This window comes from Tribolium madens, unplaced genomic scaffold (genome assembly GCF_015345945.1).
Source record: "Tribolium madens isolate multiple individuals breed KSU strain unplaced genomic scaffold, Tmad_KSU_1.1 Scaffold_97;HRSCAF=244;Tcas5.2_LG3a, whole genome shotgun sequence".
In the NCBI taxonomy this organism is placed as follows: Eukaryota; Metazoa; Arthropoda; class Insecta; order Coleoptera; family Tenebrionidae; genus Tribolium; species Tribolium madens.
In genome coordinates, this window is record NW_025401069.1 from 4,920,279 (window position 1) to 4,947,430 (window position 27,152).

The following is a 27,152-nucleotide window of genomic DNA, read 5'->3' on the forward strand; positions in this document are numbered from 1 at the left end:
TTCTAGGTTGGTCGGCTTGTGTGTCAAAATGGCGACTAGTGATTTAGTTCGAGTGACATATGAATTGTTATTCACAATTTCCAGCGGAAAATAAAATAAAATTCGAATTAATCACAAGTGTTTTTTTGCAAACGGACCTCAATTTGTTTATTTTTAATAAAATGTTGTTCTTCAGCCAAAGGTAAGTTTGCTGTTATTGGTTTGTAATTATTTTACGTTTAGCATTAGACCACCCGCCCACTCCAAATTATACACCACCACATGATATTTTTGTTAGTATTTTCGGCGAGGATTAAAGTTATTTTGTGGTATTTTTGGGTGTCTGAAACCCGACAAAATCAAAATTTTCATTCATCGTGTTTTGCTTCAGAACCGGCGTAATTTGTTTCTAGCAGTTGACAGCTGATTGTTGTCACAATTTGTGTGCTAGTTTTGAAAAAAGGTTGCCCAATCCTTTAGAAAATCGTCCGTAATTTATGGGAGAGTCAATGAATTTATTTGGAGGAATTTAATTATTTTTGTTGTTATTATCAGTGCGTACGTAATGTACATTTTTAGACCCACGTAACCAATAACGTTTTTAATGGTTTGCTTAATAACTAATAAATTATTTATGTTTGTCGAGGATCTTTTATTTTGTATAATTTAAAACACGTGGGTTTACAAGCAGAAGTACTCTAATAACATGAGAAACCAGAGAAACAAGTTTGTAAACAAAGACAATTAACTTGCTTTATTATAGAAATTATAATTCATTTTTGGCATTTTGCGTTAGAACCTCCTACTTTATATTCCATTGCAATCTCTTTTCGTTTGAGAACATGTACACTTATTATTATTTAACCGGTTAGTTTTTAATTAATGTTATGGTCTAGCGCAAAACATCACGTTAAAATATACTAGGTTAAATCATTGTCCGTTTCCTCTTCTTCTTGTTAAGTTGTGTTGCCAATGACCATACATTTACAATGTATCATATTCGAGATACCGCAGATGTTAATCCTTCACCTAAAATAATAAACTGTGGATTAACGTGGCACGTTTGCACGCCAAAATTCACTTTTGGTGAGTGTTCGTTTATTCCATTTTATTTAAACATCTTTGTTACTCACGGTTGGGGCTGTTGTTTAACAGTCTTGAATAATTATGAATCATGTTTAGAGCGTCGCGACGGAAACGTCTAAAATACAAGGAATGAAGAGGTTAGACAGAGTAAAGCTCACACCCTTATAGGGTTTTCGACGAATCTTTGTGTAGGTATCTAATACAATGTAAATATTTTTTTACATAGTGGATTTTTTCGGATTTCTAAATCTAATCTAATTCAAATAATATGCCATCCATGTTTGTGTTATTTGTTTATTTGTTGAAATTTTTCTACGAAAAAATATTTCATTTAGTGCTATATTTTACTGTCAGCATTGTCATTCTGGACCATGTCCAAGTTCTCCTCTTAAGAAATCATCTTTAATTGATTTAAACGAGACATTCATTTTCTTATTTACTTAAGCATCTCAAGAGATATAATAGTAAAACTTAGAAAATGGTACCTATAAAGTTTTATCATTATAGTTTGCAATATGCCAAGTAGCTTGTAACAATAAAACAGCTTATGTTAATAAGCCAATCAAAAATGAATAAATTGCATAAACCACAGACATGGAAAACAACATACAAAATTCAACTGACAAACCGAGAAAAAAAATCAATTTTTAAGTCAATAAAATAGTGGTATATAAGTGGTATTGTTTAGGTAAAAATAAATAGTTTTTTTCCAACACTAATATCAATATCTTATACTGTTTCTATCGTGCATTTAAGCTTTCTTATGTTGCCGTTAATATACGCTCTTCTATAAATATGTCGTCAATCACATCGTGTTTTATAACTACTATTAATTCTACTAAATTCAGAAATTGTTACAAAGAAATTCGTGAAAGTAATGTCAAAATTGAAAAAATGCCAAGATAAGTATACGTATTGTACAATGGCGAGCATTAAATTATGGTAGTTATTGTCATTGCCTAACATGCTCTCTTGTGAAACGAACAAGTGGATATCAAATAGCTGTCTTGAAATTGACGGAACTTTTTACGAAGCCAAACTGATCAGCTACCTCAACTTCAAAAAATCCTTTCTCCAGCATGGTAATTATTTGTACTTTGTTGAAGTTACAGAGACTAGCGACACAATAAAATATTTGTTAATTCGTTTTTGACGTGGGTGTTTTGACATTTTTTTAATTCATTTTTGAAAGAAGGTTGACAGCAGACAAACTTTCACAAACTACTTTTTTTTTGAAAATGAAATGAAGTTTTAAAATGACATTAGCTACCAAAATTTAATGCTCGCCATTGTACATACAATATACTTATCTTGGCATTTTTTCAATTTTTACATTACTTTGGCGAATTTCTTTGCAACAATTTCTGAATTTAGTAAAATTTCTGGTCCATTGTTAAGTGTTGGAATTTTTTTTTATAGTTTAAAAATCTTCGTCTATTAAATTCTCGCCCGAAGTTAAACTATGTACGACCCCGACTTTTAAACTATCTATAAAAGTCTTGATGTTTTAATAGTTATTATAATCTAAATTGCCTATTGTTCGTCATTTTTCGCGGTTCAATTTTGAGTTCATTTGAAATTGTGGTTAGAAAAAATTAGGCAATGTTAGATTCAAGGAAAATCTAACTAATTTTGAGATTGTTAATTAATTTGTCTTCTATTGTACATTTGAACTTTTACTTTTTTTGTAACTATAATAATTATTTATTCGACGAGTTTGAGTGTAAATCGGACGCTTTATTTGACCGAGTGGATTTTTAAACCACGAGTTGGAATAAAGCGTTCGATTTACACTCAAACGCGTTGAATACAAAATTTTATTCTTCGAATTAGACTCAACAAGGCTTAAACTTGCTTTAAATTTGACGTTTCGTATTTAGAAATGCCAAACAGTCCAAAACTTCCTTACACGGAAGAAAAACCGTAAATTTTGACAGTGTCGAAGAATAAAGAACATTTATGGAACAAATACATTTTGTGAATTATTTGAGTAGATTGCTTAGAAATTGTCATTAGCGCATATAAAATGTTATTAATTAATGGGTGAATCACGAAATCATTAACATATTTTGTGAATAAAACGCACTAACCACATCAAACGAAAAATAAACATTACAAAATACCAACTACTGATGACTGGTTAAAATTATTTTTATTTACAAAATGTATTATTTAATTTTAACACATGGCTAAGTTTAATTACACATTCGCGGTTCTATGTATATCACATTCATTATTTTAGCAGTTTCATATAACTATGAATTCGTTTATTGCTAGAAAACATTTCAGAATCACCAATTCTGTATGTGATTTTTAGAATTGAAAAATTATTTGCTCTACACACACTTTTGCTATGTTTGTTGTATAAAGTGAAATAAATTCCTTTTCTTAAATCACGACAGCCGTAAGATTCCGAATCTATAATAAAAAATGCAATGTTTGGCTCATTTTTTAAATGGACTCGTCGAGGGTCTTCTTTTATATACAGATATTTGGTTTACTGTGCAAAAAATACATACTAACTTTGGCTTAAGCATTTTGTCTTCAAAATATTTTGTCTAATATACCTACCCACAATTGCGGACACGGAATTTTGGACATCAAATTTTTGTCAGTTCTAAAAATGTCAACGTATGCCACGTTTTATTGTCATTATGATTGACTTTTGAAATTGACATTTGAAAGTTTTAGTTGAAATTTATTTTTGGCGTCGATTTTCTGAACAATAATCCCAGCATACGTATTTTTATATAAGTTCAATAAATTATTTTGATTTGTTGTCATTTTTTTATTAATTATATTAAACACACTTGTTTATTGGTTCAGTATTGCTGTTTTGCCATGCACTTGACCATCACCATGGTGGTTTCGTGGGTGTGCGAAAACTCAAAATTTCAAGGCAGTCTCGCAAAAACGATATCATAATTTGCCAACCAAAGTGACAGATCTATAGTTATCGCATGGTTCTTTTGGCACAGTTTGATATAAAATCAAGTTTTATTTTTTACCAAGACCTAACCTAACCCAATGTCTCCTTTCTTTCATTTTTGCATAACCCATTGACGTCACACTATGGAAACACCACCTGTAGCAGACGAAAGTACCGTCCGTCAGAGTTACCTACTTTTTTTTCCGAAAATAAATCGTTTCGGTCTGTAAATTTGTAAACTTGGCCCTTTGTGTAACCTCGAAAGTACATTGGGCATGACGGCGGCAATCCGAAAATCCGTGACGTTCCCCCACCTCGTTGGCGCCGCGACGCTCGGCAAGCTACGACTCAGCGTCGAGCTTTTCGCTCGTCTACGTTTCAGTAAGTCGTTGAATGTGCGTCTCATCGCCTTTCGTCCGTTGCGTCGCCGAAGAAACATCACAGAAACCGAACGCACACGACGACTCCTCCGGCAAAGAGATGTCCCCTCGTTGTCAGCACAAGGGGGCGGTCGACTCGCAGCAGGGTGGTGGCGTGTGAGCCCAGCCGACCCCGGCAGCAGCTAGACCATGCCCGTGAGCACGGGGTCACTCGGAGAACCTCGCGCCAAGCGCTGCAAACTCTGCGACGGTAAAACCAACCCCAAGTGTGGCGTTCTCTGTTTTAACCCCGCTACTCCACCCCGGACACAGCCCCATGCTATTAACATGCTAAGCTAACACGGCAACGCCCAGGGCTCTGTGATGCCGCTGATTGTCGATGCTGAGGTTGATGCTACAGTCGCACTCACCTCGGTGTCGCTCGCCCCCAGACGGTTAATACACGGGATTAATTTTTTAATTAAACTTCTCATGAATAATATTGGTTTTGTAGTGGTGTTGACGTTCTCTTTAAATCAGACACTACGCTTTATTTCACTCTTTTGTTGTCTAATTGGGTGATTTGTAAACATATAGTGCGTGTTTCTTAAGCAGTTTAATCAATTTCTAGCTTGGAACTTCTTTAGACTGTCATGTGCATCACTAAATTACCCTAAGAACGAACAAACTAAAAACACAAAGTTTTGCCAATTATTATATGAGTAGCTCATTTTATCGTAATAATTCATTAGGACATTTTTTATAAGGTTTTGGCTCATGATCTTAGAATTTTATTTTACAAAAGAAATGTTTTCAGTTTCGAAAAAGAGAAGTGGTAATGTATTTGAGCTCATTAACGGAAGATTATTTATTTAAACATTAATCAGATTAAAAGGACTTTATTTTATTTTCTAAATTTTACGAATTTTTTGCTTTTGAGTAAGGTAAAGTAAATCAAACTTTTTTTTGATTTTTAGTACCAGTTAAATAATGAAGAAATCATCTATATGTACATTTTTACAAATTTTATTAATACTATTTTAATTAAGCAGTTTTTATTTTAAATATTCATCACTGTGGATGTCATAAGCTAAATATTATTTAAGTTTTGAAAAATTCTTTAATTAAAAAAAATAGTATTTGTTTTTTTAATGTGATCAAAGAGGGTCTACCAGTAAAATACTCATTTTTTCCTATTTTATTATAAAAAGGTAACCCTTTCAGAATTGCTAACAAATACCAATTGTAAATCTTTCCATAGCGCGCTTTACGCTCTTGCCTTGAGGCTACAGCAGAAATTTTCTCTTTAACGAAAAAGCAGACTCCGTTGTCAATTATTCACATTACATTACATCATTTTATTTTATTGGAGTTTATTTCTACATTTAGTTTATTCACTTTGGGTATACAGGAGTAATACTTGCGGAAAGTGGGGACCAAGAGATTACATTTGGTGGTTCTTTACTTGGAAAGTAATTTTACATATGAGATTAATTGTACAACCTGTTGTTGGTATAAATTTAAATTTAACCGGCTGACACCGATTTAAATCTTGTACTAGTTTTAAAATAGTTTTTTATTGTAGAATTTTAGAGGGTAGAAGAAATAAGTGGAGGAGGTTATGACATTATAGTTTTATCATGAATTTTACTAGAATAAGTAAATGCATTTTTGTGTGCTTGGTGCACTTACAGTTTTAGTAACTCGACAGAAGTGGGAAACACTCTTTCAAGCATAATCAAACAACTGATTTCAGCACGAAGTTCATATAACTTGAAATAGTTTTATGGCTTCTAATTTTTTCAATATCGGGAATTTTTATGTTATTTTATGAGGCATCCACAATTTTTAACACGGAGACTGTACCTATTTTTTGTATAATTTCATATTCATAAATTTTTCACAGTTGAAAATACATATTTTTAATTACTTTCACGTGGTGGTTTTAGAATGCGAAGGATTTATATTTCTCGTTTTTATCGAGTGATATTTTATTTTGCTTTCATGTTTCCGAATGTTGATGATCTGTTGAATGTATTTCTCCAGAAGCATCTCCGTCTTCCAGTAAATAATCCTACAAAATTGGCATAAAACCGTGCTAACGTAACCTCAAACGAAAGATTTATTTTTTCCTGAGTCATGAGCTGTTTTCGAGTTCCTGAAATATGCAACACATGGTGTTCGCGTTTATGATTTTGCAGCTCCTGCGCTATTAAGAAATTACAAGAGTATCGATACTCAAGATCTTGAAAGCATGTCCACCATCTAATGCGATAAATTATCAAGAGGTGGTATTGCGTCGAGTGGCATATACTAGGGTATTACTTGACGAGGAAAACATACTAAGTTGGAAGTTGAATAGTTCATCAGAGTCGTGTTCACAATCCAACAATGCGAGTACGACGCTGCTGACGCTGGCGTCGCTAACGCTATCTTAGGAAAGCTATTAATATCGCGGCATACATTCTCAAACCGTGTCGGACAAACTCGGGCTTAAATCCAAATGCTTCCTTTCGTATTGCTGACGGATCGTGGAGAATTATTTATTACTTGGCCGCCGCGCTGTTCCAAATCGGCTTAATTATAAAAGTAGGTTCACCGTCTTTTCTTCTGCCATATGGGATTTTGCTTTCAAAGACTACTTTGGTCTTAACGAAATTATCTGCCTCCACGTTTACTGTCGCGGGATTTATTCTGATAGAATGTGTTGCCTAATTGTTATACCGAAGTCTGGCCAAAAGCAAAACAGACAAATAGCATTTGGAAGTAGGGTAATCAGTTTTAGTCTATTATGAAAAGCGTGAAGGTTTGAACAGCGCTTTTTGGACAGCTTGTTGACAGTATTTTCTTGGAATTATTCGATTTCTGTAGGATTTTTCACGAATTTTGTAAAAAATAAATTTTTGAGTTTTTGTACATAATGTGTGCCTAAATGTCAGATTTGTTTTGGACAAGGTAGTTACATTCTGCATGAGAGAAAAACCTTAAAGTGTTACCTTTTTATTCGTTTTTTATAACATGTCAGAAGTTACAGAGTACATCCGTCGTGTGAGTAATGTTTGAGATTTCCGTATTTCGAAGTTAAGCAACGAAGGAATATTCTCATTCTAGGGAAAATATTCTTTACGATTCTGGAGCATAACAATATTAGCAATGTTCATGCTTTGCTTTTCATTGTGTTCAAAATAGCACAACAATAAAATTATACATAATTATACATACAGAGTGTTAAAAAAAGATTGTAAAATATTTAGGAGGTAATTTAGTATGGGCCAAAATAAACAAAAAAGACTTAATAAACATGGGGCTGCAAAATAACGGTTTCGGAAATATCGAATGTGAAAATTTTTAGAATTTGTACTAGATGCTTCTCTTTGTTGTTTGAATAGACTACAAATAAATATTTAAAAAAACGAATAATTTTCGATATTTCCGAAACCGTTACTTTGCGAACCCATGTTTATTAAGACTTGTTTGTTTTGGTCCATACTATTACTGCCTGAAATATTTTACAATCTGTTTTTAATACCGTGTATAATTATTAAGAAGAGGATTTTTCATTAGAATCCCTGTGTATTTTTAAATATGTAATTGAATATTGCTTTATAAGTTTGGTTACGTTCTATAAACACTAAAGTATACTTTTAAAAAGTAAAATTTTTGGTAATTTTTGATGTTTTTTTTTATTACCACTGGAATACTGTAGAAAGGTCGTTATAGAAAATTCTTTTTTAGATACGAGTTTCTATTGTCCAGTCAAGATATTGTCGACTTGTGAATTTTGTTGAATCATTTAATAAATTAAACAAAATTAATTAATAATTTTACTATACAGGTGCGCCAGAACTCGCGCCCCAGAGAAAAATGCCATATATAAAGTAAGATACCAGGAACATGGAAAAAATGTTAAAATTTATAAAAACTTCGAAGTTATGAGAGTTTAAGTTTTGCACTTTGACTCTATTTATTTCTGTTGGGAAAATAATTTTTCAAGTTTTTTTGCTACAGTCTATTGGAAAAGGAAACAAGGAAACAGTATCCTAAATTGTAACTCTGTTCAATGTTATTTGTGGCTGGCTTTTATTGGCAAAATTTTTGTACCTTTACTAAATAATTAAAAAAAAAACATATACAAGATCATCAGTATCATTAAATAGACATAAAAAAATGTCAAATGTCAAAAAATAAATGTCAAAATTTTTTGACAGATAGAATTTTTTAAACATTTTTTTTATGTTCCTGGTATCTTACCTTACTTGAAAATTTTCTCTGGGGCTCGAGTTCTGGCCCATCCTGTATACTTGTACATATAGCAAATTTTGTACGAGTAGTAAGAAAATTTAAGTGAAATAATTTTTGTTTCCAAATATTTTTGAAATTGATTATAGTCTTGAGTAAGAGAAAGAGTAGTACAAAACAGGGTCTAGATAGTGGAAAAATTATTATTATCAACATTTTTTAGTGCTCAGGTGGTATTAATATGGGGTCAAAATCGGTTTTATTCATTGTTGCAAATTTTACAACATCTACTTAAAAGAAATTTTTGTTTGTACTTGGCCTGATTTGGCAAATAGTATTCTAAGAGTTGACCATATGTATTCTTCTAATAAAATTTTATAAGGAAATAGCAAAATCAAGTTTGAACAAAAGGTGTAAAAATGTTGCTTTAGTTAATGGTAATATTTTGTAACTTTTCTAGATTTCTAAGTTTGTTATACTGCACATCCGCACCTTTTTAATTTCTTAACATCTGCCAAAAACTCAAAACGCGGAACCGTCTTGGTTGTAATTCTTTTATTGTAACTCCAGTTTAATAAGCTAAATACTTTTTAGTAAAATGTTTATTACCACGGTTATTCTTTAGAACTGCTTGACTCTTGCCAAATGGGTTTTGCACACGTATTGTCTATAGAGTGTAGGTGAGATCGTAATATTTGTTTTAATGAGCTACACAAAAATTCCACTTGATGTGAATATGGTATAATTTGAAAAATCAAATTTAGTGCTTTTGTGTTGCACTGTTTTATTTTTACTGTTTTTTAAATTGTTTATTGAAAGTTTCTAATGTTTAGAAAAATGAGTATGGGTTAACAACGAATTTTTTTTAACTTTGGATTTATAGTTGAAAAAAAAATGGAGTATAGTTAAATTTATGAGAAGTTTCTTTAAATAATATTGGGCGTCTAATTATACGTTTCATTAGTCATTGACTACTATGGGCAAAAATGTGATGTAGTTGGCATCACTTTCTTTTTAAACGTATAATTTCAATTAGAGTGCCCAAGTGTTGTTTCCCATCCTCTGCCAAAATAATCATTTAAAATAAAAAAATAGCCAAAGTTTTCAGCGCGTTACTAAATAATTCACTTTGACAATTTTTATATTGCTGGCGAGAAAAGAGTATGAATATATCTGCCCTTGAAATTTATATATTAGATACATATTTTTACTTCATTAAATTCGTTGCTTTTAGAAGAAAAACGGCTACGTAATGATGAACGGTGATAAAAGCATCGATGCATCATTATTCCGATGATAATATACGCATTACAACAATAATAATAACTAAAGAACCATTGTGAGCGAAGCACCCAATCAGGACAAAGCAAATTCGCTGTAAGTCTCAATAAAGGCCAGTTATCGTGGAATCTGTGACGGCATTGCCTGTCCCATTAAATCAATAGGTAGATTTGTTTTTAATCAAAAGGGGAATGAAGAATAAAATGACAACCGCAGAAGCTCAACATGGACATCGGAATGTTTTTGAAACGGCTTTGTTTACATGTATTTCAGCTATTTTAAATTCATCAAAGTAAATAAAGAAGTAGGTAACTATTGCGTGGTTTGATTGACATTACAGTGGGTTTAGCGGGGTGAGCTTAATTTTTATGTATATCGTGTAAATATAAACAACCAGTGGCGCCAAAAAATGACGAACAAGCGTAGTAGCAATGGGCAGGTGGTCAACTTATGACAGTGTTATTTCTATATCACCTTACGTGAATTGTTTTGATAACATTTCCTAACAAAATGTGAACGAATATTATTTTTGTAAGATATGTTTATTTTTCTATATGTACATTCCTCCTGGTCAAAAATAATTCTGCAGATGTCTAAGCCTAACTCTAAGTCGAACAATAGGCGCCATCAAAAACGTACCCGCGCTAAAGAAGATTTATTTATGTGAAACTAATTAGAAAAAGTGCCCAAAAACAATATTTTAAATGCTTCTCACTGTTGAGAGATATTCATGACAAACGGCTGATATTTTTGTCTTTATTTAAGAAATAAACAGTAAAAGCGTGGGCTAGTTGAAGGCCGATGTGTGGGTAATTACTAACTAGCATATTTACCTATGCATTCGATATAGGATTTAATTAGGAAACCAGACTTAATTAATTCATGTTAACTAGGTTATTTCATGTTGTAGCTGATAAAATCTTCAACCGAATTTATTTGCAAATGATTTTTTTGATTAGTAATTAGTAATTATTTTTGGTTGAAATGAGGAAGAGTATGAAATTTTACGAAAAATTGAAAAATGAATAGTTGGTCTTTCGCCACATAGCTGTTATTTTTCAAAAACGAAGGATCACATTTTTGGCAAGTACACGTTTCACAATTCTTCAACTTCTTTTAGTAGATTATTTTTCGAGCGATTGTCGTCAAATTCAGTAAATTTTATTGTCGGAGTAACTTTAAATATTACTTATCATCACTTATCAATAATAAAATATTATATTCCCCGAACTGTTTGTGTAAATAAAAGTAAGATGGTAGTGTTAAGACCAACAACGTGACTTGTTTTAAGAGCAATATCTAGTAAGCTTTTTGTTATTGCAGAAATATCTGCCATTTTATTCAGTTTTTTTGTCACTGATTGTATTTACGAAATTGAATAAAACTGTTCCACTGTGGGTAAGTGACGTAATAAAAAATGTTCTCAAGGGAAGACTTCAATTTGATGTTGATTTAGTTCAGTGAAAAGAAAGCTGCATCTGTCTTTCATTGTTGACTTTTGTTACCGGACTTTTGGATATATTCCAATTCTATAAAACACTGTGTGAAAGAATTAGATAAATCTGACAATAATTACGAAATTTTAATTTTGTCAGTGTTTGGATTTTCCGCAAATATATCTATTTTGATAAATAAATAGCTAAAACGGTATTTATCAGTAATGTTGGAAATCGAATCGGAATTGAAATTAATTATTATTAGTTTGACATCAGGGAACGAATGGAATTATAGTTGTAGGCATTGTTAATTCGGAACATACAGATTGGCTTCGTTTGTAAAACAGATGTAACCAAACATAAACTGAGTTCCGGATTTAATAGCAACTATGCAGCAATTAATTTCTCTTATAATCCTGCATTAACAATCATGGGTTTTTGTACGATTATTTCATTGTTTTATCAAATAATTCTCTTGTAGATACAACATGAAAAAATGTATATTTTATATTGAGGAACAGTTTAAACTTCTTTCGTTTCTCATTTTCATGTTGTGTTGTTTTGAAAAAAAAAGAACTAGGAAAAATAGGCTTTATAATGATGTAGATGTTCTAAAGTGTTTTTCGATTATTTATTTATGAAGCTGCCAAAAAACAGTTTATGCATAATTTACTGCATATCATGCCGAGAAGGTATTTGCGTGCTACTTGTACTCTAATGAGGATATTGCATTGATAAATTGTCCAGAACGTTGCAAAAATAGGCTTGGTTTTTTCTTAAGGCCATCACACATCACTAACAATAAATAAAAACTCATTTACTATTAGCATATTTATAGTATCTTTGAATAGTTGACCTACATGTTCTACGCCATATGTGTTAAAAAAAGATTCGTCAGACATTGATTATTTGGAACACAGGTATACTTGCTAAAATTAGTGTACAATGGTGCTATACTTAACTATATTTTTTCTAACATACGTTTCTATGTCAAAGGGATTTTTATATTGTGGTAGTAAACATTCCTGTATTGTTTCTCATATAGGTGATTTCACTGTATGTGTAATGATGTTAAACTTCCTACGTTTTCTTTATACTTTAACGTAGGTTTGTATTATTGATAATTAAGTAAATCAGCTTGTGGAGTACATATTTTTTGCACTTGTACCTAAAATTGTCACGGTTTTAGATTTTTATATTAGTGAGGGGGAGGAAGATGAGCAGTAATTAGGTATGTAGGTTAGTTCAGTGAAATTAACTGTGCGAAGTTTACAGCGAGGATCGTAACGAATTTGTCTTTTATTTCTTTTAGTCCTTTTTGCGTTTTTTTGGAAACAATACGCCCCGGATCAAAAAATGTTTATTCAATGTAACAAACACATTTATTAGGTAGTTAGATAACTGGCAGGATAATAAAACTGTTTTGGTCCAAATATAAAACATTCTAATTTTAACAAAATTTACCTTTCATTCATGGCCAACAAAATCGTCCATTAAACGCCCACACTATACATTTCTCCAGAAATTCATACTAAACCATTAGTACTCCTTTTCCTCATTGTTTCATTTTAAGTTCATCTAGAGAAAATTTTTATATTGCGTTGTTTTCTGATCGTTTAAACGTCACACAAAAGTTTGAATGATTTTCCCGAAACATGTGTCAGCAGGATGAATCATCCCGAAAATCGAAAACAAACTTTTGTGTGGAGAGGAGAAAACGTCGAAAAATCGAAATTATGTAAACAACGACATACGTTGTGATTTATAAACAGGAGTGAAGATGAATAATTTTTAGTCTGTGGTTCAGTACAGATTTATCGAAATCAGCCCGTAATATTTTTTGTCTCTGTATTTTTAGAGGAAATATTTTTCGGTGCCAAAGTTAGAAAATTCGATGTATAAATATACAAGTTATCTGAATTAACGTCGGCCTGGAACAATCCTAACCACCTCCGCCTCCATGTTTTGGAAATGTTTTCACACACATCGCTCTATTACGCATCACATTGTAATTTTTCGATTTTGTAATCGTTATTTTCACACTTAGTATAAATAGATTTTCTGGTCAGTCTCCACAAAACTAAATTTTTTCCAACTCGATCAAATAAATTTTATACAAGTTTTGAATTGCCTCCAGACAACTTAAAATAATTTTTGATAAATCCTTGAACTTTGTTAAAAAAATTTAGCATCTAAATTTAGACTGGGATTCAGCGAGGAAAGCTTTTGCAAGAATAATTTTATTTTGTACGATTTGTGGTTTAATTATATTTTTCATAACTCTAATTTTTGATTTTATTTTAGTGCCTCAACTTTGAGTAATTTAGTTCACACTCGCTGGCTTCATTTAATCCAAGGAAGTAAAGATTTATGAATCTGTTTGTCAAATTTAATTGTGTTAACAGCATTTTCAAAAATTTTATTATGGTATGGAAAAACTTTGGGTTAAAAATAAATAATGTGGTGCATTTTTATTACCGCCATTACAGCGGGTTTTTGGAAGTCGTAAAGTTTTAGAAATTTGTTAACAATAGGTTAATAAATTATTTACTACCATTCTTTGAATCTTCAGCATTAAATACGTGTAATTTCATATACATATCTGTCAATTTCATATCAATTGCTTTTGCATACATCATAATTGTTTTATGTCTATACTTTAAACATGTTACCTATACATATTGTTTTTTTCTAAACTAACTATAAAAATAAATTTACTTTTTTTGTAGTTTCAAAAAATAGCATTAAAATCATTCAAGTTTAAAATCTTTATACATATAAAAAATATACCTACACACGTTGTGTACATATTTTTTTATAATGCAACTTTATGATAATTGTACCTTGACCTTTTGGTATTCTATCAGTTTAATAAAAACCATTCACAAAAATAGTTTGATAATACAGGGTAATTCTTAAATAGACCGACAAAATTTTATCCTTGGTAGTATAAAATAAGAACATGCTGGAAAAAATATTTAATAAATTCTTTGTTTAAACGTTCTTCAAATAAAATTTATTAAAGTTATTTTCGAAGTAAAACGTTCGCCACTGATGTGTGTTCGCACAGATAGTGGAAACCATGGTACTTGATATTTGCAAGAATTCATAAACGCCGTAAGTGGCACGGATCAAGGGGGTTTTGCCCCCAAAAGGTATAAACGTAAAAATGGTACAGTTTTTTTCCATTTATCCTTAGGAAGCTGTGATAAAATTTTGTCGGTCTATTTAAGAATATGTATAATTTTGAATCTGGGTATTTACAATGTTAAAGAACTTTATATAGCTACTAATCATTAAATGAGCACACTATGCAGTATGGTAATTAAGCATTACATACATTATCTTCAGTAAATAAAACTGCACACGGGAATTCCCATTTATAAAATAAGGGATGAAATAAAACCTCTTTTTACACGTCTTTCCTGATATACTCATGTCATCAATTTGTGCCTAAACTTCGTCTCATTTTTCCGGAAGAGGAAATTCAGCTTATTTAACTTTCCCATTTTGCTTATCGATCAACAGTTTTTATGACAGCAAGATCAAGGTTGAAATATGACGTTTCCCACCACTTAAATCAGCGGAATTGATCTCTTAAAATGAGTGTTTGCAGATTGTTTGCCATTACCTTATCGATTACTTTAATCATTAGAATGCACCATTAATTGTTATTGTTTATCTCCGTCTTTTCTCACCCTAAGGTTAGGAATTTGTTTACCTAAGAGAACGATATGCTGCGTTGTTGACGGATACTTAAAATATGTTTGCAAAAGGAGCAATTTGTTTAAAAAAGTCTAATTTTTTAACGGTTCTGCAAAACAAATTTCATTTTTGTTTTGAATTTTGCATCATACTAAAAGAAAGGTCTTTCGTCATTATTAAAATATCAATTTCTACGTATTTTGTTGCTTCAAACTAAACACATGGATCTGGCACTCTGAACAAAAATAAGCTTGTTTTTCCTATGTTTTTAGAATGCCGTGGGTTTGTCTTGTGCCGCTTTTTTTGTTAATTTTGAATTTGTAGTCTTTACACATAGTATTTTTATTCTTATATTTTAAGGGATAAAACTTGCTTCGAAAGAAGTATGAATGTCTTTGCGTTTCGTAGCACTTGCTACGGCAGCCTGGGGGCCGTTTAAATCTATGTTTTCTCATGAGGTATTCCGTTCTTTAGAAGTAGCTTCCTACCGAAAGCTTGCTTCTCGAATATCTCGAGTAAAAAAAATTGGCATTCATCAGCTTTGCAACTCCAGATGTTCTTAAAGCTCTCGAGCGTACATTCGTCATGAACTTTGTCGGAAGTCTTAACCTAAATTTTTGCGATGTTTCTTTGTCGAGGACAAAGTCTCCATGGCGAGAATTTCACGTATGTCCACTTTGCTCAAACCGCGAAGAGAGACCTTCTTTCGGTGACGTAGTCTTGGTCTGCTGTCAAAATTGTTTTATTATGGTTATTTTTACAGTAGGTGCAATCTAGGTGCATTCAGATGCAGATATTGGTTCTGGGCGTGAAGTGGTAAACGTGCGTGAGGCGGCAGTGCGCTTTCCACGCGCGCCCACCATTCCAATCCGTTTTGTTTTTCCGCTCTCTGACAAGCGTACACAAGATCTGATGAGTATGCGGCCGATTCCAGGGGCCACCGGAGCTATTTTTACACTCAGTGTGCGAGGGAGTGCATCGCATGCCCTGGCAACTTGTCCAACACTCGCACACAACACGTCGACGAGATAGCCGTGGAAGTTGCCTGCAAAAGAAACGTCACCAATTACTCAACTCTGCCTAATCGGCTCGCTAATCGCGCCACCGATTCGTATGGACGATGACGAATTGCGCGAATTCGCTAAGCTTGTCATGAAGATGTGCTTAGATTTGTCACCGGCTTAGAGCAGGTGGTTCCAAAGGGGAAGGATTATTGGAAAACGTGCGATTTTGCACGAAACGATTCGGGTCGGCAATAACAAATAAAAAGAATCATTCCAATTAGAATGGATTGATTCGTGAATGGCCCCGGAGGGATGTAGGCCAAGAGTAGGGCCATTCCGGGATGCCGAAAAAGAAAAAGTAAATAGAAACAGTTCGATGTTCTTAAACATGACGGTTGGGATGTTGGGGTTTTGACATGCCAGGGCTCAAAGGGGCGAGTATTGACTTTTGTAAAATGAAAGAGCGCAAAATTGTCTGTCTGCTTGCTCTTTTGATCTTATGATTGATGGTTGGGATATAACGAATCATTAATTATCAATCTAACATTTGTGCGAAAAATACAGGACGATTCAGATAAGATAATGAGCCTGACGATCTGGCGATGCAAACCAAAAAACCAATTTCATTTACGCCTTTGATCCAATTTCAATTAGGATTTGCAAGTTCAATCCAAGTTATCATCTTGTGTCACTCTGACATCGGTGCAGAAAACGATTATTAGTGCCATTCAGTTCTCGCGGAATGATAGAGAAATCTTTTCGGTGTAAACCCAATACAAAATGTATGAAACAATGAAACATTAAAGGTAGGCAAACAGTTTTTTATAAACCATAAATTGCTTGTCAATGCACTGTCAGAGCAACATGAGATAACTTAGATTGCAAATGCAAATCGTAATTAAAATTAGATCAAAACGTAAATGAAATTTGTTTTTTGGGTTGCATCGCCAGATCGTCAGGCTCATTATCTTATCTGAATCGCCCTGTGTATGTACATGTTAGTATTAGTAACAAAAACAACAAAAAAAGGACATTTTATCGGATGGCTAAATTATAATTATGAAACAAGAACATGTAATAATAATAATAATAATATCAGTTAGTACAATTAGATTAAAAAGATTGTTGAAAAGTGTGGTGGAAAGCCGTCAGAAAAAACAGTGAAATGAGTCATTTAGTAGTAAAATGATTGAATAATGTTTAAAAAATTAAAAATTAAAGTTTCATCAAATTTGATCAATAAGGGTTTCAAAGTTTTGAAAAAGAACATGCACATTTAGCTAAAACTTTGGAGCCAATAACTCTAAATGTTTGTTGAAATGAATTATTGTCTGTCAGAGTTGCACTTTATTTTTAGTCGCTCATAATTTAGCAGGTGAGAAAGGTTAGTAAGTTACAGAGGAGTGCCAACAATAATAACTTGACAATATTTTAGCATTGAGACGAAATTATTTATTTCGCTTGAAAAATACACGTGTTGTTCTTCCTAAAAAATGTACTTATGCTTAATTAGTCGATACATTCGATTTCGACATTTGAAAATGTTTGGCTAGTAGGGAATAATGTAGTGAAGAGCCCTGACTGACGTTGTGTTTACTGTTTATATAAATATACTTGAAACTAAAATAAAGACTGGAATAAGTGGATCATCAGTTTGTTTATAGTTGTTTAGTGAACACACCTCTGTTTTTTAATAGCCTTGAAACGTTCAGGTAAGAAGCCCATCAACAAGGTTTCAACGTTTTCATCACCGACATTAGCCTGTCGCATCCACCAAATTTCATCAGCGGTGAAAACTTTAAATGTCCGTTATTTAGATAATAACACGAAGCTCTGGTTCTGTTGATTCCAAGCTATAAATAAAAGTCAATGCATGCATAATTAAATTCTCAGGAAGAATTGTGATGATGTTCTGGCAAAATGACTTTAGAAGCGTGCCAAATTGCACTTATCGTAAGGCCAATCACTGTGTTTTTTAACGACATATATGCTAACTTCACGTGTTTTTCATTAATGATAATAAATGAATGGAAAGCGGACAAAAACGTGTCTAAATTAAAAAGGGGGTCTGGACTTGGCAGCTTTTGTTAACTAAAAAGAGATTGTTTTCATTTTGTTTGAATCCGTTTGTTTTAATTATGCAATGTGACGGAATAATTTTGGTCACTCAAAGAAATTTTTGAAACATCTGTAGTGATGACTGAGATTGGAAAATTTTCGTCGTCTTGTTTTCAAAAGAGATGAAGAGCTAAATAAATTGTAAAAAATATCGTCGTGTGTAATAAACGCAGAATCATCAATAACTAAAAGTGTCGTCGTCGAGACTTTGTATCGCCAATCGGATGTCGAATTAACAGCTGTTGAAAAATGATTTCGCAATAAATATTTAAAACTGAAAGTGATAGTTATGTGGGTCCATAATTTATCCGGGGCCAGTGCTCTTTTCCACGAAATTGGTGATACTCGATGGAAATTTTTCCCGCAAATTGGGATAGACTATTTCAGGATTCTAGTTCTTTGGGTTAGTGACATCGCATTCCAGGATGATTGGTTAATTTACAACAGTTGTTTTCAGCATCAGCACTTCCATTATAAGAGGAAACGTCAGGAGGTTAGACACACGTATGGAATAGCCAACTGACAAGATTCGACTTAATGGCTCTGCTGGGCTATTTATTTTGATACTACAGCCATGCGACTTCAATTAGGTTTTGCGCCAAGTCTGATTAGCGTTTGTTTTCATTTAAATGATTTCGGGATGCTATAATAAGCAGGTGTCATTAAGATATTTAACGTAAAATACTATCAAAAAGTTTTCATTGTTTTTTCTTCCTCCGATCTTAGCACATTGGAGGATTTTTTCTTTCACGAAACAAAATAATTTTGTTGTTTAGGTAGAGAAGGCAAATTAATTAGAGAGAAGATATAAATAAAGAATCAAAATGTAACAGAACACTCTTTTGTGAACACTTTTTTGTTAAAAATAGCAAATATTATGAAAGGTTTATTCTTTTGATTCCCTATAACTACGTTTCAGAGATTCTATTTCACTCAATTAACTTAATTGGGTATCGGAAAAGGCATCATCAAATGTTTGTATCGTTTATATCAACTGATTCCAGTTTGTTGCTATTTTGTATTCCTGTAAAGGGTTTATTTTCAAAGCTTTTATTTAGAGGAAGATTTTCTGCAGTATGTTTTGTAATTTTTGCATCTCAACATCACGCATGTGATGTGGCACAGTCATTGTGTAAATTCTTTGTCATGGCAGAATGTTTTTAATAGATAAAATTTGCTTATTGATGTTACAAGTTTTTTTAAATCGGAAGAAAGAATAATGATCACAATTGTGTGGTCAGAAATACAAAAAGTAACTTGTATAAATTTTATCTGGATTGGTGTACACTTGTTCAATTAATTTTTCGTCGAATTACCGTGATAAGCCTCGATTCGCTTATTCCTGATAAGCATTATCTCTGTCGACACAGGTAAAATTTTGTTTTTGTGTATAATGTCATCTTGGTGTTGCTCTCTATTTTTATGGATCTTTGACCTATGCATTTCTTTGATAAACTTAAATGTTTATTTGCAATGCACGTTTATTGCATTGTGATCTTGTAGTGACTGAAGTTAGGTGTTTAGTGTGTTTTGGCGTAAATAATTTGGAAATGAACAACTCGGAGATTGTTTTAAGTAAGAAAATTTCTGTTGACAAGCTGTAATTCATAAAATTTTCGACATTGATAAAAGTGTTGATTAGTGTTTATCGATTTTTAAATGTTTATTACAGTGGATTTGTTTGTAAACTCTTTTAATGACTGTGGAATGTAGTAAATTCTTATATGGCGCCAAATACTAAAATGTTGGTGTAAATGGATTTATGTTAACGGCGTTTACTTTTCGAAAACATGGATTTATTTAAAATATAGTAAAACTATAGAGACGATAAATAATTATTCCGATTAAAAAAGCATTAACCTTCGGTTTGCTTCTCTTCTATTCAACAGAATAGATTTAAATCTTTGTGACTTGTATAATAAAATTTATTGACTGGCGTTGGATTTATATCTGTTTTGTCTACTTTGCAAATAAAACTTCACTCTATAGAAATTAGCACAAGATTATGTATTGATATTGTAGTTAATTTATGATGAGCTGGATACCTGCTAATTCCCTTGACAGTTCGTACAATTGTACCGGGAGTTGCGATGATTTATCGTCAAAGATCTCATCTTTGATGAAGTTTCAGGTTGGAAGTTGTTTTGGCTAATCTTTGGAGATTAAAATTTAATTTAATTTCAAAATTACATTGAAAATTCAGCACTTTTAGCGATGAAAATCTGAATTAGTGTGAATACCTCCAAAGTGTATCATATAATTTTACAACGATAATAACGCAAATTTAATTAAATCCATTAATTATTGTCGCGTCGCGACGTTTTACAGATGCCTCTTGTGCTTAAAAACACACATATTTCAGTAAAGTTCACGAAGTTTAGTGGCACAGTTTACATTTTCAACGTGTAACATCTTGGCGTCCAGACGCTTTAACATCTGGGTTGACCGCGCTTGACGCCTTCGGAAAGCCACAACAGATCTTGCGCAATGTTTTTGTCTGTTTTCAATAGAAATGTTGCTAAATTAAAGAATTTGTATCTTTCCAAATAAAAATAATGTTGCCAAACATAATTTAACAGATCATGGCTTGTAAACAACTGAACATGCAGCTTTTATAGCTTTTTTAATAGGGCAGTCGAGATTTATTTATATAACAAAAGTTATGATAATAATTGTTTTTTATTTAATTTGTTGTATGAAGGTATGTGAGTACCACTCGCATAAAACAATCTGAATTCGTAAGACAGACTCATAAAATCCAGAAATAACATTTTATGAAGAATTTTTTAATCGTATTTTATTCTTACATTCATTGTGTGTAAGCCCAGGAATTTCATTAATGCTTAACATGCGGCTCGTGCGGTAACTAAACGCTCGTTCATGTTTATTCTGAAATTTTAAACGCAATTTTCACTTTTGACCCGATCACAAGTAGCTGTTTTTCCTTTCCAATATGTTTTTTGTTTCACAGTGGTACTCAAAATTATTACCTTTTAAATAATATTAACTACCAATTTCTAACTGTCTAATTGAAAAGATACTGCTGCTAAAATTTAAGCAGCATTTTTTTTTCTTTATTTGCGGGAAAATAACACTTTTCTGCTTTATTTTTGATAACTTTTCTTGGTCAACCTACCAGAAAGAATTCAATTTTCTGATTATTAATAGGAGTCTTTTTTTCTCGTATTTTAGTCTAATTAAGGTCTTCACGTTGCGGTAAAATTTTGCACCAATATTTTCTCAGTTGGCCTAGTTTTGCATTAAGATGATGAAAGTTTGTTGTTATGTGACTAACGTGACCATCTGGTACCTACTTCAATAAACAACTTAAACGTAACGTTAAAATATATTACCGTCCGAATTAAAATTGTTTCTTACGAAATAAAGAAATGAAGAAAATTTTACGTTTTTGACCTTTCTGCCGACCACGCGTCTATTTCATTCATAAGTTCGGATTTCGAGAGGTGTTGACGTTCAACCTGACCGAAACATTTCACTTCCCCGATAATTATACAAGTCGAATGCCATTAAGGTGTGGATTAGACTTAACACCCACGTTTACGATACGTTTTTCTATTCGAATGCGAATATTTGCATAAAGCGTGGGTCTAATTTGCTGCAGGACAAGTGTGAAGTATAACTACGCATCTAACAGAACGTGATGATTATTATCTGGCTGGCTACGTTTATCCAGGAATAATTTTTCATTTTATTAAATTTTTGTTTGAATCATTGCGGTGAAAAAATCGTATCTAATTTAATCCTTTGTGTGCGAATCGCGAGAAGAGTTTGAATTTAAACCAGATAATAAAGATATGAGACGTAAAGCTCTTTTATTATCCTTTGGTTTTTATGCAGAAAAATCGCGATCAGATCCGGTTTCACTTGGAACTGGTTACGCCTTCGTATTGTGGAAAACATTTCGAATGTAAGTTCAGTTGATATCGTCCTTGTATCCGTTCAATGTGTTTCGTTATAATTACTGTGGTACTTCCTGACGATGTATGCAATCTGGAGGTGTCAACCATTTTCAAAAAAAAATTAAAATGGTGTGGCGACACTGGCTGTATAAGAGGGTATTTTTCGATTTATATTAATTAAATAAGGACATTCCTAAAGATGTGGGCAATAGCAGTAAATAATTCAAGCTACAGTTGATTTTTGAAATGATTGTTGACCATCACTACTAGCAAAAAGATGGGTTGGGAATAAACACATACCGATTTGCTATTTTTTACTTAGATTATTTATTTGAATAATTCTGCATAGCTACTTATTTATTTTAGGATTTTTCTTTTTGCGGGTTCTTAATAGTGTAAATATTTTTTCAGAGTCAAATCACCGGAGTGAGCCGGGCTCTGGGTTTTGGCAGCTTCAATTAGATCGAGATTTGGTTGATACCATCTCCGCTATTTACCCGGAGTGGTTTCAGAACAATATGGCCGAGGGGGGATCGCCATCGACTCCTAGGGAATCACCGCCAAAGGCGGTGATCGATACATCTCCACTCCACATTGATCAAAATAAAGAATGTAAGAGTCACAATTTTTCCAAAATTAAAGCTTTGGCAGAGACTTTTTTTTCAAACTTGCCAAGTAATATTTTTCAATAAGTTTCGTAATGATTAAAATACAGTAATCGGTAGCCTACGACGTCCCTTGGAATCCTCCTACACGAATAAATTGTTTACGTTATACAAAACGAAAGTGAATTTGGTGTTAAACACAGTATCAACAAATCAGTGATTGGGTCGAGTGTTACGTAAGTCGTGCGGAATTGAGCTTCGTTCTTGTGGCGACGTTTCCGGATTGCACCGGAACTATGCGGTGTTGTGATGACAATGGTCATCGACTAGGCAAAGTAGCTGTTGACCCTTGGTAGGTCAGTGTCGGATGTCGCACGCTTTATTCTTCCGCGAGCGTGTGTTGCATTAGCAATTATTTGCATGCACCATGTGCTTTCATGTCTTTGTCTTTTCCAGCCCTCAAGGTGAAGTTGATGCTAAGGCGGCCGTTCGATCAGCTGGTAGCGCAAGGAATCATGCCTCGTAAGTGTCATGAACTTTTTTTTGAGTCAAATGTGATGACTGTTTGTTGCACAGCTCACAAAACGCCTGCGGCCTTCCACGGGCAGCGGCGGCAGCTGGAGCGGGCGAAGACCGGCGACATGCTCAAGGCGAAGATCCAACAGAGGCCCCCACGACAAGAACTCGAAAGGCGGCATATTCTCGAGGCGGATCCAGGTCACGTAGATCCTAGTTTGGCTGAACGCCAACGAATGCTGAAAAAAGCGCGCTTAGCGGACCAACTCAACGACCAACTATCACACAGACCCGGTCCCCTTGAACTTATCCAGAAGAACATCCTCCACACCGAGGAGCCCATCGAACAGGCCGTGAAGACAGGCCGGATACCCTACAAGGCAACCAGCGAAGGCCAACTCAATCGTCCTCAGCATCCTCAGAGTTATGTAACTCCGGAGGACGATTCGCAAAGTTCCGAAGGCGATAATATTGTCAGTCCAGGACCTAGTGATGTTTTAGAGACCGCCGCGAAATCGGCGGGTATCGTGGTATCGCTCATTCCCGCCACCGAAGGAACGGTGGTGGTTACGACTGCCACTCCAGTGTTAAATAAAGACAACAGTGAAATAGTGTTTGCTGATTTGTGCAGATCGGTCGCTGCGCCTCTTCTGCCTCAAGCATCGGCTTCCAGTCCGGCATCGTTAGTGTCTTCCACGTCCACTCTTAGTCCGCTATCATCAGTCGCTAGTCCTGTGCCTTCGGTTGTCTCACAGCCGGCCACACCAGCACCGCCTCCACCACCGCCAATAGTACTTACACCTAGACCGATCCAATCACCCGTCGCCAAAAGCGATGCTCCAGGCAAGGACAAAAACAGAAAGAAATCGAAATCAAAATCGGCTCCTAAAGCACGAACCATTAAATTCCATGAATACAAAGGACCACCGAGTGCCCAAAAGAACTCAAGCAATAACAATAACAACGGTGAGAGCTCCTATGATCTCTTGCTGCAGCAACAAACTCTTCTACTACAGTTTCAACTGCAGTTACAACATAAATACCCACAAATTATACTACCCGCTTCTCAAAAAACAAACAACGAAACGAATAACAATAACCCTCTGCCTTCACCATCACCGTCGACTTCGTCGGAATCGTCAACTCCAGCACGACTCACAGGACGTTTAGAAGATATGAAGGTCAGCGATTTGAAAGCCGAACTTAAACGCCGCAGCTTGCCAGTATCAGGATCCAAACCTCAATTAATCGAGAGATTAAAACCATACACAGGATCCGATTCAATAAACCAGAATATTTTGTCAGTTGATTCAACCCACAGCAATTCGAGTATGGACCAGTCGCATAATTCTCCTCAGTATCAAGAAACCGGTTCACCTCAAGGTTCGGTGAAGGAAGAACCGGCCGAACAGATGGAGATTTCGGATCCTAGAAGTCCCTTACCTCAACAACAAATCCAAGAACAATTCCAACAATTGCAACAACAAATCGCTCAACAACAACAAAATCAAGAAAACTCACAAAAGTCTCAGGAAGAGATTGTTCGAGAGCAACAAAGACAGATTGAGGAGTTACAGCGAGAATTGACTCTTTCCAAGCTACGACTCCAGGAAGTGACTCGTGTCGAGCCTAAAGCTCAGTTGTTAGCCTTGCAGAAACATTTACAAGCGCGCCAACAGCAACAACAACATCAACAACAACAGCAAATAGCGTTGCAAATGCAACAGTTGCAAGCTTTGCAAGCTCGTCAAGCTCATGTTAACGAAGAGCAGCAAAGGATACAGCAACAACAGCACGTGGCGTTCCAAAATCAGAAAAATATGGCTGGTGGGTTGGTTCTGAACGGTGCTGATGCGGCATTAATGCTTAATTTAATGCAAGGCAAAGCGAAAGTGATCAATGGGCACATGAGAACTAATTCTTTACCAAGTTTTTTAAATTCCATTGTAACGCCGGTAATAGCGGCACCTGACGTTAAACCGGAATATATCGAAGATGTCAAGCCACCGCCGCCTCTATACGAAGAAGCTACAAAGCAAATCAATAAGAAGAATAACGTCAAGAGTCAGACTGTTGACGATGTGTTGGAAATTCTTATCAAAAACGGAGAATTACCTCCGAGTGCAGCTCAAGATCCGTCAACTCCCGGGTCTGCTGGAACGAAGACAACCGAACCGGTTTTCCCGAACCAGAATCACTCAGGCGTAGATCCAAATAGTCCGGAAGCGGCTCTAGGTCTAGATCCGACCGAGATTTTGGACACATTGGACAATCTGGACAATATGGATTTTACTCAGTTCGTTATGGAACTAGGCGACAACCAACAGCATTCGGATAACAATAACATGCAGAGTGATCACGAAGAAATGTCGGTTCCGATGGACACGGACGATTGGTTGGAATCGCTGTGCGTCGAGAACGGACATAACGGCAATAACGGTTCGTGTACAGCGCCTCTGGCGTCGCAAGAAGCCGATCTCGTGGGTTACGACCCCTTACTCGGTATAACTCAGGATCCTTTTGATCCGTTTAATTTAGAAGAGTTCCAGTCACCTGCCGATTTGACCGCGTCGCTTTCTTGGGACAAAGTCGACTATGCAGCGTAGTGCGTGCGTGAGCTTTCATTTGCGGTGCCGCTTATTCCAGTGATGTGCGATTCCACTCGGTAAGAAATTGACATTCCACATGCGGCCGCCAAGATCGCCAGAGGGCGCGGGACCAGGGCGGCCCCAATCGGCCAGGGAACACATCAACAGATGATATTGTACATATATACTTTTAGTGGTAGATAACGCTTAGGGTTTACAAATTTCGTAAGACACGAGGTTTTAAATGATTCCAAGGCGGCGATGAGTGGAGGTTTTTTCTGAAAACTGCAAAAATACTTTTTCAATTATTCCATTTTTTGTGAAAGTTGCTCATTGGAAAGAAGTGACAATTTTTATTTAACGCTTCAATTGAAATCAGTTTATAACTTTCTTTTCGTGCCTCAGGAAGCAAGAATTTTTTACGTACTTTTACTGTATTTTTATAGGGTTGAAAGGTTGTATGTTTGAATAAGTGGTTTTATTTGGTATTAGGGTAAGGTGTACTTTTTATGTATTAAATTGCCTTGATTTATATGTATATTTTGCATTTGAAATATCGTGTATTTCTTAAAATATTTATTTTATTTAAAGAAATGGCGGATGTCTGGTAAATTAATTGTGATTTTTTATTTGTCTTTTCGCCGTTTTAATTGAATCTTGGAATTCTTTACAACCGAGTGTCGATGTCTGACTATCTGTACAGATTGTTTTCTGACAAAGCCTTTAATTGTTAAATTATTTCGAATGTTAGACATTTATTTTGTTGACTATTTGTATTTAGGCAGCCCGTGCTCGGCTGCAAAAGGAATGTCGCGCTCTTAGATTGCCTAATTTATTGTATGAAATAAGAACTTGAGATGCCTTATGATGATTATACATTGCCTCCTTGTGTTTGAATATGTTTCAACCCATACTGTGCTAGAGAAACATTTTACAACTGCTGCAATATTTTATAAACAGTATGCGGGTGAAAAGCTTCAATCATGATGTAATAAAAATGTAATTAATCACAAGACTTTTATTTCATATTTAATTTTTCTAAATCTACATTTTTTACAATTAAATCTTCCTATAATAAATACTAATCAATCTTGTTTTACAAAATTATTATTTATAGTAAGTCTTTTGTCTTCATTTTAAAGAGCTTTAGACGAATTTCTGTGTAGGAAGAGTGAAATGAGTTTGTGGGGAGCTGAAATAAAAGAAACTCTTTTTGTCAATACTCTTTTAATATTTCCTAAAATAAATACGCTGCTGCTTCCTTCTTGCCTTGCCTAATAAAAAATTGTAATGATACAAATATAAACACGCTGCTGTGAGATAAAGAGTATATTTGGTAATTCTCTTAATTTGCTTTTTTTATGTACTTTATTTGGCAGCCTTCCTT

General features: G+C 34.2%; 2 protein-coding genes across 7 annotated transcripts in view; both read left to right on the top strand.

Moving 5' to 3' along the window:
• Positions 1–27,152, top strand: part of LOC123014983 (BAI1-associated protein 3) — a 119,015-nt gene that overhangs the window by 20,469 nt on the left and 71,394 nt on the right. The window lies entirely within an intron of this gene.
• LOC123014984 (myocardin-related transcription factor A-like) lies at positions 48–26,985 on the top strand. 6 transcript variants are annotated; one of them, XM_044414353.1, is made up of 4 exons: positions 48–181; positions 22,468–22,668; positions 23,118–23,183; positions 23,238–26,985. In XM_044414353.1, exons 2-4 carry the CDS (start codon positions 22,575–22,577, stop codon positions 25,781–25,783), a joined length of 2,706 nt encoding a protein of 901 aa, XP_044270288.1. In that variant the 5' UTR covers positions 48–181; positions 22,468–22,574; the 3' UTR covers positions 25,784–26,985. The 6 variants fall into 6 exon arrangements, with proteins under 6 accessions (XP_044270288.1, XP_044270285.1, XP_044270290.1 ...); XM_044414350.1 differs by lacking the exon at positions 48–181 and adding an exon at positions 4,401–4,624; XM_044414355.1 differs by lacking the exon at positions 48–181 and adding an exon at positions 10,211–10,226.